We start from the raw sequence: 14,893 nt of genomic DNA on the forward strand, positions 1-14,893 counted from the left end.
GCGGGCGGGGGTGGGCGGGGCGGGAGACCCAGTCTGCTGATGTGGTCACTGTGTTTATCCTGCCTGGACGAGTGACTCGTGGCAGCATGTAGATTAACAGCCAACAGCTACCGCATTGACACGTCCACCGAGCTGTCCAGTAGACATCTCACCCGGAGATCGGAGCCCTGGCCAGACCAGTCTGGGGGCTGGCAGGGGCGCCTGCATGCACTTGAAGGGGACCTGTTGGGATGCGGTGTGAGAGCTGTAGTCAGAAAACAAAGCCCCTCCCCAGATGGTGTCTGCGAGGGTAACCACCCAAAAGTAAACGCCAGCACACCCTCCTGGCCTGGTGGGAACACGCAGAAGACACAGCACTGAGCGAATCTGGAGGACGGGCAGTCCTGCCTGGAGTCCCTGATGGGCTGAGAGTTTTGCATTCATAGGAAGGGGGTGGAGGGGAAGGGGATGGGGAACTCCAAGTGCGCATTGGGAAAATGCCAAATGATAGGCACTGGGGGGCTTCTAGAAGGAATTGGGCCAGAGATCTGGAAGTGGGAATTCTAGTGCCAAAGGACTGGGGTCTGCGAGCTCCCCCACTGGACTGAGAACTGTCCACGGGGAGAGTCTCCGCTTCTGTGAACTGGGTTTGGCACAGAATAAATGCTCGATGCCTTTTTTTTTTTTAATGCATGAATTGGTGACTAGCAGCCTGACTGCCATGAACTGGTTCTGAAAAGGAAGAAGGCCGTGAGGATTGAGCTGATTGGTTTCTGCAAATTCTTTTGCGCTCTGAAATCCTAGAGCTGGATTCAGGAGGGGAGACGGGGTCCACTGAGTCCTAGAGGCAGGAAGGTGGTGGATGGGTGGAAAGGAGTCCAGCCTGCATTGGGCGGGAAAGCCCAGGGTGTCAAGGTGAAGCAGGAGATGAGAGCCTGCACGCTGGGACCCTCTGGCTAAATCTCCAATGTGACTGTCACTTGCCAGTTAGAAAAGCCACCACGGCATTAGAGGTGCCTGGCAAAAGCAGCAGCATTTTAAGCGCAAAGGTTCACCCTCTGGGGCAATGGGAAACCCACTCTTGGACTTTTCCTGGGCTACTTCCCAAATCCGTTTTGGTCTGGTTTGAGTTTACTTTTACAAACAGGCACACGCCAGTAGTGTCCAAAGGCTAGATAGCTTTGAAGAGGTCAAACCAGCTTGTGGAGGGTTTGTTTTTTATTTCTGCTGTGCTGGCCCCCCTGTATCTGGTATGGGGATGTCGTCAACGGGAACCATTTTTTTCCTGGAAGATGTGCCCAAGCTTCAGCCTAAGAGCATCCTTGGAATTAAAGAACTCTGGAGCTGGAAGGTACAGCCAAAATGATCTAGTTCAGGTTCTTCATATTACAGATGTGGAGACTGAGGTTCAGAGAGGTCAGTTCACTGACCTAGGGTCACACAGCCCATTCGAGGCACCGTGGGGAGCAGCGTCCAGCTCACAGGGCTCCTGTTAACAGCATCCTGAGTGGAGAGTTGTGCTTAAGGGTCAGTCTGCCTGGACTTGGGTCCCAGCCTCACTCCTTACTAACAGTGTGACCCTGGGCTGGTCCTTTGACCTTTCTGTGCCTCAGTTTCCCCATTTGTAAAAAGGGGGTGTTAATAGAATCTTCTGCGGAGCTGTTTGGAAGATCTGATTAGAATGAATGAGATAATTCAAGTAAAGTGTTTGAGAGTCGGAATAAGAGAGTCAGTGAATCTCAGCTGCGTGTGGTTCTTGTTTGCTGGTCGGGATCCCCCCTCCCCTCTGCTTCCCCTTCACTCGGTCGGTGAACAGTGACCTGCACCTGCCTCTCCCTGGGCCCTGTGTGTGCTGTGGAAGACACCGCAGTGAACCAGAAGGACAGGAATTCGCACTGGTCAGTTTTCAAATTCTAGCAAGAGAGACAAAAAAAGTAAAGGGAAAAATAGAGCAGAATGTGATTTTTGAAAGTTTTAAACATTAGTTGGCGTTAGGTGCAGGGGCAGTGAGAGGGTCAGGACTGGGGTCAGTGGACTTCAAGCTTCTAAGTGTAGGCCCAGCTTCCCCACTGCATGGCCCTCGTGATTCCTTGGACTGTTCAGTGTCCCAGGTCCTTCTTGGACACTGGGAGCCAGGACCCAGCCCAGCGACCCTTACGGGGAACCCTAAGGGAGCATCCAAGCTACTTAAAGTAGGCCATGATCCAGTGCCTCCAGATATTTTTGGGACCCCCGAGATGATATTAGGGCAAATTTGGGGAGCCTAGTGTCTGACCAGGACCCCCACCTGCACGGCGTTTAGAACCTGGGCTCTGGCGCCTGGATCCAACCATCAGTTCCGGGGCTTCCCAGCTGTGACGCTGGGTGCGTCTCTAACCCCTTGGAGCCTCAGTTTTGTCATCTGCAAAATGTGGGTAGTAACAGCTACCCGGGAGAATCACTGCAAGGGCCGGATGGGTTCATGCAGGCAGAGGGCTCGGGCCAGGGCCCGGCCACGGAAGCGCATCCAGGGGTTAGCTCTTCTCTTACTCTCGCCCTCTCCATGCCTGCAGTTGCCTGGTCCCCTCTGTCTTTCGAGACACGCCTACACCAGGTTGCGGGATTAGCACAGAAATTCTGATAATACCTGTCGACATTCTCTTCCAGGTGTTTTCCAAAGTGGGTGTGGTGAAGAGCTGCTCCATTTCCAAGAAGAAGAACAAAGCAGGTATTTCACAGGAGATCTCAGTTAGAAAGGAACGATTCTGAAAGAAACAGTGTCGCTCTGGGTAGGGGTAAGGGTACCTCTCTCTTGCTTATTCTGAGGGTCTTCTTTCATTCTGAAGCATTGGCAGCCCCACGCTCTCTCGCTTGGCTCGTCTAAAATGGTCCTCCTTTCTGGGTCCCTGGAGACTCCTGGTTTCCGGTGGGAGCAGCCATGCATGTCAGATTCTTCTGAATCTAGACCCTTTGCCACCCCGGACTGTCGGGTGTTTTCAGAGCGGTGCGATTAGAGGGCTGGCAGGGTTGACACTGTTCGGTGGCAGAAGCCTCTCCCTGCTCGCGGCATCTCTGTGCTCTGGAAATCTCCAGGGCAGAGCGAGAACAGACCCGTCTTGGGCTTTCCCTCTTCCCTTCCAAGAGAAATGACCCAGATGTAGAGCATCCGGCACACTCCACTGAGTCACCAGCCACGCACCTCACTGGCCCCTGGGTGCCTGGGCCACGCAGACCCCACCCTCATCTCTCCTGTCAGCCTCAGGCGTTGCCACGAGTCCCTTGGCGTCTCTCTGTTCCTCCTCCGGCCCTGGCTTCCTGCAGGTGGTAGACGGGCCATTGCTCCTGGCTTCCTCACAGCTGTGCGCTCCCCATCCCTTCAATTTGTAGGCATGCCACGTGGGCTGTCCCGTGGCTGTGTCCTGAGAGACTAAGGAGCTAGTGGTTACAGCACACAGCAACAAGGGGTCTGGTGGAGGGGGCCCTGGCTGGACAGGAGCCCAGGCCAGGGGTCTCCACGTCGGACCGCGACCTGGAGGGTAGGGAGGCAGAGCAGTCAGCTGGTGGGGGCGGGGGTGGGTGGCGGAGGCGGGAGAGGGCGCAGTAGCAGGTCGGGAGTGTACTGAAGAGGCAGAAGACGCGCCTAGAAAGGTGGGCTGATTCCAGGTCACAGCATGGCTTGCTGCCAGGCGGAGGAGCCTTGGAGGGGCGGAAGCAGACGGGGGCATAGAATTTGGGGAGTTCCTTGTATTAGCTTGCTAGGGGTGCAAAAAGCACCACAAACCAGGTGGCTTCCACCACAGAAGTTTATTACCCCACAGTTCTGGGAGCCAGAGGTCCAGGATCAAGGTGTGGGCAGGGTTGGCTCGTTCTGAGTGCTTGTGAGGGAAGGATCTGTTCCAGCCTCTCTCCTTGACTTATAAGTGATTGTCTTCATGTTCACATGGCATTCTCCTGTGTGCACCTGTCCTGTGTTCAGAGTTCACCACCACCCCTTTTTTTTTTTTTTTTTTTTTGCGGTACGTGGGCCTCTCACTGTTGCGGCCTCTCCCGCTGCGGAGCACAGGCTCCGGACGCGCAGGCTCAGCGGCCACGGCTCTCGGGTCCAGCCACTCCGCGGCATGTGGGATCTTCCCGGACCGGGGCACGAACCTGTGTCCCCTGCATCGGCAGGCGGACTCTCAACCACTGTGCCACCAGGGAAGCCCGCCCCTTTTCTTTTTTATAAGGATACCGATCATATTGGATTAGCACTTAGCCTCGTGACCTCATTTTTGCCGTGATTACCTCCGTAAAGGATCAATCTCCAAATACGGTCACATTCTGAGATGTGAGGGTTAGGACTTTAACGCACACTGGGGAGCTGGGCACAGTTCAAACCATAACATCCCTGTTCACCAGGAACCGCAGATGTAGTTTGGGCTACGGGGAAAGGCAGCTAAGCACCGAGTGAACGACATGAAGGCTCAGTTTGGGGGGGTCTGGGGACGGAGTTCAGGAAAAGAGGTGACCCCTGAAGTCTGGGGGGTGAGACAGGCTGGCAGAGGGGTCGCCAGCTCCATCCAGGGCTGTCCCTGCAGGCCGTAGTGTCACCGTGCCCCTCTGCAGTCAGACGCTCTGTGGAGCCGGCCCCTCGGCCCTCGGGAGCACTCTTCAGCGTGCGCGTGCTTTAGAACGGTTGTCTGATCTTTCAGTGTCATGAGCAGCTCTTGAAAGCTACACTGTCTTTTTTAAGAGCCTGTATGTGAGAGCCCTACTCTCTGGCGCTCATCCGTCACAGCTTGGGGGGAATCTAGATGGTGCCTGTTCTCAGCGAGGGTCTCAGCAGGAGCCAGAAAGCACGCTCAGCTGGGGTTGTCAAGGAGATGTTTGTAGCGAAGGGGCCGAGTGCCCAGGTCTGGGCTGGGCTGAGGGGACCCACGGGAATGTCGAGGCAGTGGATCCTGTGGGAGAACGCCCCTCCCCTGCAGAGCCCAGAGGCCGTGGGGAGGGAGTGGTGTGACCAGAGCCGCAGAAGGGCCACCAGCAGAGCCAAAGGTGTGGGTTGGACACTGGTGCTGCCAGAACCACGCCAAAGCGGGGAGGCGATGGGGTGCGTGGAAAGAACGGGGGCCCCAACTCTACCTCCTCCACCCGCCTATGTCAAATCGGAGCTTTCCATTGGGTAAACCGAACAGGAAACCAGAAGGCCGGGGGGCCCAAGTCGTGCTCTCTATGGGCATCAGCGTTCCAGGGCAGGAGAAGGGCAGAATGGATCTGCACAGGGTCAGTGAATCAGCAATGAACTTGACTCTCTGTAGTTGCCTTTAACACCATCTTAATGAGCTTTTTAAATATCCTACGGGCACAGACCCTCCAGCCTTGGCCCTCAGAACAGTGTTTTCACGTATCCACTGGAAAACAAATACTGAAAGTCACCACGGGGTGGCGCTACCCATCAGCCATCAGTTCTTTCTGAACCTCCTTCCTGTCGCCCGCAGAACCATGTCTGGGCTGTTTGTGGAATTTCTTCCTGCTTTGGGCCCTCGTTTTATAACATGTAGTTGTGAGTAGAAATGCAGACAAGCAGGGGCACAGCCTCACAAACAATACAGACAAAGATGAGGACTGCTGGGTCAACAGTGGTGAACCCTGAGCCTCGTTTGGGCCCAGCAGCCTTGAGCCGACCCTCTTTGAGTTCAACTGTGAAAAAATAGAGAGTAAAATTAGTAAATCAGCATGAACCGCGGGGGCGGAGGCATGCATCACATTTTGTGTCAAAGAGCAAGGTGTAATTGGAGACCTTATTCTTGCGTGCCCCCAGTTATGCATATTTACATTCAGGAAGCAGAGTTCTCTATAAATTTTGGAGATACCCCTGGCTATCTGAACTCTTGCTACTCACGACCCAGCAATAGGGAACCAGAGGAGTTCTAACGAGGTGGTCACAGCCTCCCTGTCCCAGCCTTATGTCTGAAACCCAGGAACCAGGTGTAACCGGGTGGTCAGAAATACTTTGTAAAGAGTAAGCCTTTGGCGTGCTTGACTTTGATGCATGTGTTCGTATTATGCATTATGTATGGAAGCAGGGGACTGCCCGGGTAGAGCTTTTGCCGCTTGTCGTGGCGATGGTCACCCCTCCCTCCCAAAGGCGGAATTCTATTATGAAGTTAATTATCACGTCGATCATCTGTTAATTAATAGTCAACTGGGCCTCAGGTGGCGGCTGTATAACCTCGTTGGCTGATTCTTCAAGACGACTGGTAATAAATGGCGAGCCGGGAGCTGGGATCTTGGGGAACAAAGAGGGGCATGAAGAAATGAGAATGTCGAGGGGCCGTCCAGGGGCCCTTGGAGCCCTTGAACTTGGTCTGGTGCACCTTCTTTGTTTTCCTCCCTGCCTGGCGCCCCCGTACGATTCCCACCTCTCTCTCTCTCAGGCGCGCTGCTGTCCATGGGGTTTGGATTCGTGGAATACAGGAAACCGGAGCAGGCCCAGAAAGCTCTCAAGCAGCTCCAGGTAAGTGGGCGTTCTCAGCCGAGGTTGCCGGGGGCACAAGGCAGGTGGTGCGGTATCCCGTCAGTCTTCGGAAATTGAGTGGGAATGCCGAGCAGCCCACATCTTCCCAGGCCCGTTGCATTCTCCAGTTCCCTAGGGGACTGTGGTCCACGGCCTTGAACTTCCTCAGCCCCCCACAGTCACTACAAGGCATTCCTTCAGTCTGCAACTCTTGATCAAGAGCCTGGTTTGTGCCAGGCCTCAGGGAGCTGGGTGAAGCAGACCTCTGAAGAAACACGCCACGACCAGGTCATGAGAAGTGCTCGGGTGCAGATAAAGCAGACACTGTGGTGAGGGGAAGGCTGCTTTAGATCGCGTGGTCAGGAGAGGCCCTCTCTGAGGACGTGACAGTTGAGCTGACACCTAATTGACAAGAAGGAGTCAGCTACACAGAGATCTCGGAACAGCACGTGCAAAGGGCCTGGGGCAGGGACTCTGAGGCAGGAGTGAGCTTACTATGTCTGAGGAGCAGAAAGACGCCAGTGTGGCAGGGACAGGGTACAGGGTGGGAGGTATGTGGAGCTGGATCTTGCAGACCTTTTATGGACTGTGGAATTCAACATAGAGGCAGTGCGATCCCATCAGAGGGCTTGGAGCACTTTGGAGAAGGATCTGATTTCTGCTGCAGAACAATGTCTCCAGCTGCTGTGTGGAGGGTGCATCATAGGAGGGCAGGTTGGAGACCGTTGAGTCCTCCAGGCACAGGTCAGGGTGGACGCAGTGACAGTGGGGAGAAGGGGGCTGAACGCGGAGGTGTTTGGGACACAGACTTATGTCCTGCTGAGAAAGGAGCGATGCCCTCCTGCTGGGTCGAAGTACAGGGACAGATCAGGGCCCTGGATGGCAGGAAGGGAGCTGAGGTTACAGGGAGCAGAACAGAGCCCCAAAGTGGGCCAGGCCTCAGCTTAAGACAGTGTCCTCAGGGCTTCCCTGGTGGCACAGTGGTTGAGAGCCCGCCTGCCGATGCAGGGGACACGGGTTCGTGCCCCGGTCCGGGAAGATCCCACACGCGGTGGAGCGGCTGGGCCCGTGAGCCATGGCCGCTGGGCCTGCGCGTCTGGAGCCTGTGCTCCGCAACGGGAGAGGCCACAACAGTGAGGGGCCCGCATACTGCCAAAAAAAAAGACAGTGTCCTCAGCACCTTCCCTGACACCCCACGTCCCCAGGCCCTTCGGTGGCAGGAAGGGGACAAGGAACAGTGCTTTCTCACGAGCCTCTTTCTTTCTGGAGGCCCACTTGCTCCAGGGGGTCCAGGATCCCTTTTAAACCCTATTCAGAATGTCCCGTGTCTGTATAGGCCATCCAGGCAGCGGCAACATAAGATGGAGTTGACCAGGGCCAGGTTGACAAGCGAGCGCGTAGCAAGCCGCACGCCCTCCCAGCTCCCATTCTCTCTGAGACGTGTGCTTGGGCCTGCACAGCTGGGCTGGATACTGGGTGAAAAGGGCACCCATACCGGCCCACCTCCCTGTGAAGCCTGGCTTTACAGGGACCCTCCAGGTGATGGAGTCTGTCCCAGTAGAGCTTGCTAGTCAAGCGAAAGGCCTTGGGGATTATAGGAAATGTAACTGGGCACTTAGCCAATATGATCGTTTTTGTAGAATTTTGATGACCCTCCCCTTGGCCCAAAGCAACTCCAGGGCTGAATTGGGTTTGGGTGCGGTGGTGGGGAGGGATGGCCTCTGGGGCCTCTGCTCTCACTTGGAAAGTCTCTCTGCTCTCCACCTCAAGTGCCCATGGGGCCACTAGCTGTAAACTAGCGACGGGGCCAGCACCACCCAGAACAGAGCCTGGGCACCTGCGCCCCTTCTACCGGGGCAGCCACTTCTTGGCCTCAGCCAGGTACTGGCCTGACGGGCAGGTGGGCCCCAGCCATACCAGATCTTCTCTGGTTTTTTGTTTTGTTTGTTGTTTTTTCAAGAGACACTAGAAATCCAACTTTGTCATTAGATGCTGTGTACTCATTTAACTGGATTTCAGCTCTGCACGCCCAGTGGTCTGTCTTTCTCTTCCATGTAATTCAGGAGCCTGTCAGAGTCTGCCTTGCACACATTAGAGTTATGTTCTGTGCCTCGCTGTGTGCTACATACGGGTATATTGCCGCAAAGAGCTGTTTATACGAAGCTACGTGTGCTGTATTTTATGGGAGACTTTAAAGGATTTTCAAGGGTAATTTTGCTAATACACCAGTTTTGCCTTAAGGGACGCATGTTAAGAGCCTAGCTTTAGATGCATCTCTGCTGTGATTTAGAATTTTTTTTTTTAACGGCATACAATCCAAACCAAACTCTCTCTCTGCAAGCCAGACCAAAGGGCTTACTTTGCCTGAAAATGCATATAAACAATGGAAAATTCTGTGCCCCTTGAATGGCTTAAAGGTCAAGGCCCACTCCTGGCTCCAGAGGACTTGGAGGGCTGGGTCTCCGTAACCACCAGCTGCTGCCCGGGCTCAGCGGGAACCACTTCCAGGAAAAGCCCTTCTCTGTCCTTGACTCCAGCGGGCTTGTCTCCTGGGAATAGTCAGTGCCCCCTCGAAGTTCTCTCTCCCCTCACTCAGCCGAAGCCCACTCTGGTGAAGGACAGGGCTATGGGTGAGTGCTTCTAAGAGGACAGAGGGACAGGCTGTGTTGTCTCATCTCTCAGGGTCACGTCGTGGATGGCCACAAGCTGGAAGTCAGGATCTCAGAACGAGCCACCAAGTGAGTCTCCCCTGCCCCCTCTTCTTTGGATTGAGTCCGTCCCTTTTGTGTTGGTGCCGGTGCCCTGGAGGGTGTCTCATGGTCTTTGAACATCCTCCCCGACCCAACCCCCCTCACCCTGGGACCCTTCCTAATTAAGGAGGTGTCCCGCATGCCATCTCCGATACCCATTTCCCTGGTAAACTGGGACCATGCCAGTCCCCGGAGTAAACGTGTTAGTACACATCTATTATAACAAAAGGAACACAGGCAGGAGAAGCAAGCAAAACCCACTTATCTTGGCCCTATAAATAAACCCAGGGAGACTTGCAAGTTGCTGGAGCCTTGGACGAACCGGAGGCAGTGAGAAAACCTAGACGCCTTGCATTATGGGACTCTCTTTCTTGGAGCTGGATAGCGGCGCCCAGAGACAGCCTCCGCTTAATTTGAAAGAGATTCAGTAGATGTTAGAGATGGAGACAGACCACTGGACCGGATGACCAGTTCCTAAAGTAGTGGAGGTCTCTTGGGAGTTTTAGTTTTGCCCCTAATCCTCACCCTTGCAAGTCCTAGTTGAACTAATACACTGGAGGTGCTTTGAACAGTGCCCGGCATGTAACGCGTACCTGGGGTCAGCCGTTATTGTTGTCATTGTCATCCCATCTGTCCGCCTCAGGTGGTGAAGCGACTGCCTCTGACAATCCTTGGGCTGGTTTAAGGTATTTATTCGATGGTTTTCAGGAAGTCGGTCATCTGTTGTGGTCGTTGAGCAGATCAGCCGCCAGCGAGCTGGCCTGAAGCTGCCGCTGTCTCTTCCTTCTCTCTCTGTTCTTTAATGCTCCCTGTGAAGCCAGCCTCGGCCACCTCTGGTGGTGTCCACCCATCCCAGGCCATCCCGTGCTGAGCATCCTTAGCCAGAAGAAGGCTTGGTGTGGGAGCCCCCAGAAGCTAACAGGGGTTCTTGAGCCATGAATTAAGAGTGGGGGGGGGTCCAAGCTTTGTGCCCTGCAGCTTTGGGTTCTAATCCAGAGGCTGTGTGACCTTGGGCGGGTGATTTTGCCCGTAAAGTAAAATGTGGAAACTGGAGGTTGTGCATGAAGCGTCTAGCACGTGGCCAGCACGTGATCACTCAGCCAGTGGCGCCCGTCTCTCAGCTCAGTCCCCTGACTCCAGGGAGTCAGGCTGAAGTCACCTTGCAGGCTCTCAGTTCCTAGGCAGTGTTCATTTAGTCTGTCTCTTATTCAACAAAAAATTACAGAAAGCCTCCTGGGCACCAGACACTCTTCCCAGGAGCTGGGGAGGGAGATTCCTCATGGGGTTTACATTCTAGGGCAGTGCTATTTGATAGAAGTTTCTGCGATGATGAAAACATCCTGTAATGTTCTACATCTGCACTGCCCAGCGTGGTAGTCACTTGCCACACATGGCATTTGAGCTCTTGAAACGTGGCAACTACCACTGTGTTAATTATCTATCGCTACATAACCAAGTATCCCAAAACTTAACAGCTTAAAACAGCAGACGTTTATTATCTCACAGTTCCTGAGGGTCAGGAATTCAGGAGCAGCTTAGCTGGGAAGTTCCGTCTTGGCATCTCGTATGAGGTTGCAGTCAAGACGTTGGCCGGGGCTGCAGTCTCATCTGAAGGCTCCCCTGGGGTTGGTGGCTTCACTTGCAAAATGGCACATTCACATGGCTGTTGGCAGGAGGCCACAGTTCCTTACCATGTTGGCCTCTCCCTAGGCTTGCACAAGTGTCCTTACAGCCTGGCAGCTGGTTTCCCCCAGAGCGAGTGATCCAAGAGAGAATAGGGAGGAAGCGGCAGCGTCTTTTATGACCTAGGCTCAGAGCAGGAGAGGAGTACACAAGGGGCATGAATACCAAGCGGCAGAGACCGTTGGGAACCATCTTGGAGGCTGGCTAGCCCAGCAACCGAGAAGTTGAATTTTTAATTTTGTGTCATTTTAGTATCGACTTAACTGTTAGCCACGTGCAGCTGGTGGCTGCCGTGTTGGACAGCATAGCCCTAGAGGACAGACCGTGAAGAGAAACATGACTGAATATGTAACGTGCTCTTGGACAGTGATGAGTGCCAGGAACATCGAGCCGGGCTGGGAGTGGGAGTGGGCTGCTATTTTAGTGGAGACAGTTAGGGAGGAGGTGACCCGGAGCAGACTTAAAGGAAGTGAGTCATAACCGTCCTCATAATCACAGCTACTGTTTATGGAACGCTTACCCTGTGCTAGGCACAGTGCAGAGTGTTTTGACGTGTCCTTCATTAAATCCTCAAACAATCCGATGAGGTTGGCACTATTATTAGGCCTGTTTTACAGTTGAGAGGCCAAGTAATAACTTGTCCAAGATCACACAGATCCTTAGTGGCCAACGAGGCATTCACACCCAGATTGTCAACTCATGGCTCTGCTCGTGACCCTCCCCTGCGTCCGTGGAGTGGAGGGTTTCCCTGGAAGAGCAGGGGGACAGGTTCGGGATGGCCTTGAACCTCAGGTGGAGAGAGTTCGTCTCACAGCCCTGACCCACCTCCATGGTTAGAAACTGCTCCAGGCCCCTGGATTCTGCACTTCGGGTTCATGAGGAAATGTCTCCAACAAGACCTTGGGACCAGCCGGCGTCTTTCTGGGCACCTGCAAAGAAAGAGACAGAGGAGACTGGGTTTAGGGAGAGGCTGCCCCCACCCCCCCATCGGAGTTCTTTCCTCAAGTCCCTGCTAGTTCCTGAGTGTCTCAGATGAAGGGCAGCAGACACCCCAGGGTAGGATGTGCCGACTGGACATCCACAGCTGCTGGGGGGAGAAGATAATTAGGCTGCGTGCCACCCAGGGGAGCCCGCTTCCTTCCCCTTTCCTCTCAGTCGCGTCCACGCAGTCTCGAGTCCCTCACCTGAACAGAGGACAGGAGCATCGGTGCTGGTGGGGGGAGGGGGCGGTGGAGTCAGCAGAGGGCAGCAGCTGCTGAGGCCCCGAATAACCTGAAGGCTTTCCGCCGACCCTCCAGGCCAGCCCTGACGTCCGCTCGGAGGAAACAGGAGCCCAGAAAGCAGACAACCTCCAAGATCCTGGTGCGGAACATCCCTTTCCAGGCTGACAGCCGTGAGATCCGCGAGCTCTTCAGGTGAGAGGCGCTGGTCCGGTTCGCGGGGCCGTCGTGTCGGGGGGAGCTGTTGAGCCTTCGGGTCCTCGATGGTCTGCTGAAGGCCAGTGCGGTGGCCTCTCAGAGGTCATCTTCTGGCTGCCTTTGATGTATCTCCCTTAATCTCAGAGATTGCTCTCCAGACCGCTGGGCAGAAACATGTCCAAACAGGGCAGTCAGTCTTCTTCATCCCCACCAGCGACCTGCAGGAGGGGCAGGGAGCCAGGCGGCTGACGCCCAGCTCTGCCCATGATCTGCCTGAAATCCTGCCGCCCAAGTCATCCTTTGCTTTAAGCCAGTGGCCCACTACCTTCTCTGCACCTTTGAATCACCTGGTGACTTTTATAAATACACCTTTGCTCAGGCTCCGCCCCCAGAAAGTTGCATTCAGTTGATCAGGGGTGGAGCCCAGATGTTGGTATTCGGATCAGAGCGCCCCAGGGGATTCTGGTATCCAGCCAGGGTTGGGCAGCACACTGGTCTGCACTGCTGTCTATGGAAAGCCCGCTTTGAAATGAGGGGGGACCACCTGCCTAAATAATGCAGTCCACCAGCAGATGCTACAGCACAGGAGTCAAAACTCAGATCTCTTGGGGGCCAGGCAGCGAACAGCCTGGCAGAGCAGACTGGGTGGGAACTGACGGACTGGAGGGCCAGCGGTGATGCTGGGCAGGGACGCAGATGTCATAGGACCAGTTCTTCCGCGTTTTGAAAGAGAAACTGGCAATCTGGATTCTTGAGTTGGCAACTAATTCACTTTCTAAAAACACTGTGTGGGACAACGTCTACCTGAGGGCCGGCTATAACCCAGGCCACGAGTTTGCAACCCCCATGCCAGTACATTACACTGTTGGGTTTTTCAGATGAGTTAGGCACCACCCAGCACCAAGCCTTGGATGAAACGTCTTTAGAGAGAGGGCATAAGGGGGAAACGTTTATAAAGCCAGGGCACTGTCCAGGCGTGTGCTGTGTGGCACGGAGAACAGACCCTTCTGGCTGTCAGAACCTAAGGCAGATGCCATCGGCCCCAACCAAGCAGATCACGGAAGCTCGGCTGCAGTCTGAGAGTATTCTGGGGACCTGCGGCTCTGCGGCCTGCATAGGGGTGAACACTCAGGATTCTGTGTACTAGACCTTGTTTGTTTAACCTGCATTTGTCCAGTTCTGGCGTGAAGGTCAGGAAAGCTAAATCCCGATTAGGATTTTACCAGTTAGCATCTTGCCAGGTCAGCTGTGGTTGCAAAATGTAAGTCCTAGATTTTGGAGACTGGAAAGTATGTATTATCTTTGTGTGAAGTCTACCCTCTTTGCTCCTACTCCGTGGTGTAAAGAATGGGGAACCCCTTGAAGGGTCTGCTTTAAAAATCCCTGTCGTCTTCCCCCCCATTCTAAATCATACACTGGCGCACAGTTCATTAACAGACATTAGCCCAGTGCTGATGCAAAGACGGGAACCCTGTCGATTTCTTAGTAGCGGGGTCTTATCTATGATCCCAGGGTCCCCTGCGTGGTAGTAACAGCCTGGTAAGGTGGGGTCACCATCTGCAGGAGGCTGTTTTCCATCTCCCAGCATCTGGGGGGACGAGTCAAGAGGAGTGGGTCGCCGTCACGAGGAGGTATGTATCCCGAGCCTCGCACGGCCGCTGGTTTCAACCATGCTTCTGCTTTTTAAAGAGTCCAGTTTAAGAACTGCCAGATCAGAACGGGATGGCTCTGAGCAGCACGCGTTGATCAGGGAACAGCATCCTGCCGAAATGACAGCTCACTTGGTTCCGCAGCCTGTTGAGGATGACACTTATCCAGGGAAACAAAAGCCCGCAAGGGGAAGGGAAAAGCGCTTTGTCTGATCTCACGTTTTATGTTTATTTTGAGAAGACAGGGAATTAGTGTTCCCCGAACATCATTACATGTGGCGTCCCTTCCTGCCATTGTTCTGGTGGTAGTTTTCATCAACCCCTGGAAATCCAGAGCCTGCTTGGAGCCTGGCTTTGTTGTGTGTTCTGGCCGGGCGTTTGAGGCCGCTCTGAGCGCGGGCAGCAGGGGTCGCTGTGAACCTTCTCTGGGAGACGAGCTCTGCCAGGAAAGCACACAGACCCAGTTTCAGACAAAGCTAGTGGCCAGCAAAGGTCAGAGCCAGGGGAAGATGTCAGGGTTTAGGGGAACCAGTCCGGTCCATTTTGCCAGGCAGTTTTCATGGAGTTATCCTACCAGGCATAATCAAAATCACCAGCTCAGTGTGTGTTGGGCTCTGCTACAGGCCTTCCTATGCTGTATCTTTTATTAAGCAGCAGAGCAGCGCTGCGGAGGAGGGATGCTGTTATCCCTTAGTGGAACCACCATCCCGCACGTGTGTCGTTTGTACCAGGCACTGTGCTAGGCGCCCGGCACGTAGCCATTTCAGGAGAGACAGGCTCCTCTCTCAAGGAATTCACTGTTTGTGAAGGAAAGCGACAGTGACAGTCGCACAGTGACACACCCGGGGTGTGAGGGCATGAGTGCAGCGCCGTGGGAGGGCATGGTCTGGTTCTTGAGGCAGCCCGCTGGGGTACAGCAGCTCACCCGCCCTCCGCAGC

The 14,893-nt window shown here is 54.5% G+C and overlaps 1 protein-coding gene across 4 annotated transcripts in view; it reads left to right on the plus strand.

Annotated features, from left to right (window-relative positions):
• Positions 1–14,893, plus strand: part of RBM19 (RNA binding motif protein 19) — a 126,505-nt gene that overhangs the window by 30,709 nt on the left and 80,903 nt on the right. For all 4 annotated transcript variants that reach the window (XM_060028122.2, XM_060028121.1, XM_060028120.1 and 1 more), the window contains exons 18-21: positions 2,626–2,686; positions 6,375–6,454; positions 9,137–9,192; positions 12,186–12,302. In XM_060028122.2, coding sequence (XP_059884105.1) covers positions 2,626–2,686; positions 6,375–6,454; positions 9,137–9,192; positions 12,186–12,302 — 314 coding nt within the window. The remainder of the gene's footprint in view (positions 1–2,625; positions 2,687–6,374; positions 6,455–9,136; positions 9,193–12,185; positions 12,303–14,893) is intronic.

Source organism: Delphinus delphis, chromosome 13, assembly GCF_949987515.2.
Source record: "Delphinus delphis chromosome 13, mDelDel1.2, whole genome shotgun sequence".
NCBI classification, from domain to species: domain Eukaryota; kingdom Metazoa; phylum Chordata; class Mammalia; order Artiodactyla; family Delphinidae; genus Delphinus; species Delphinus delphis.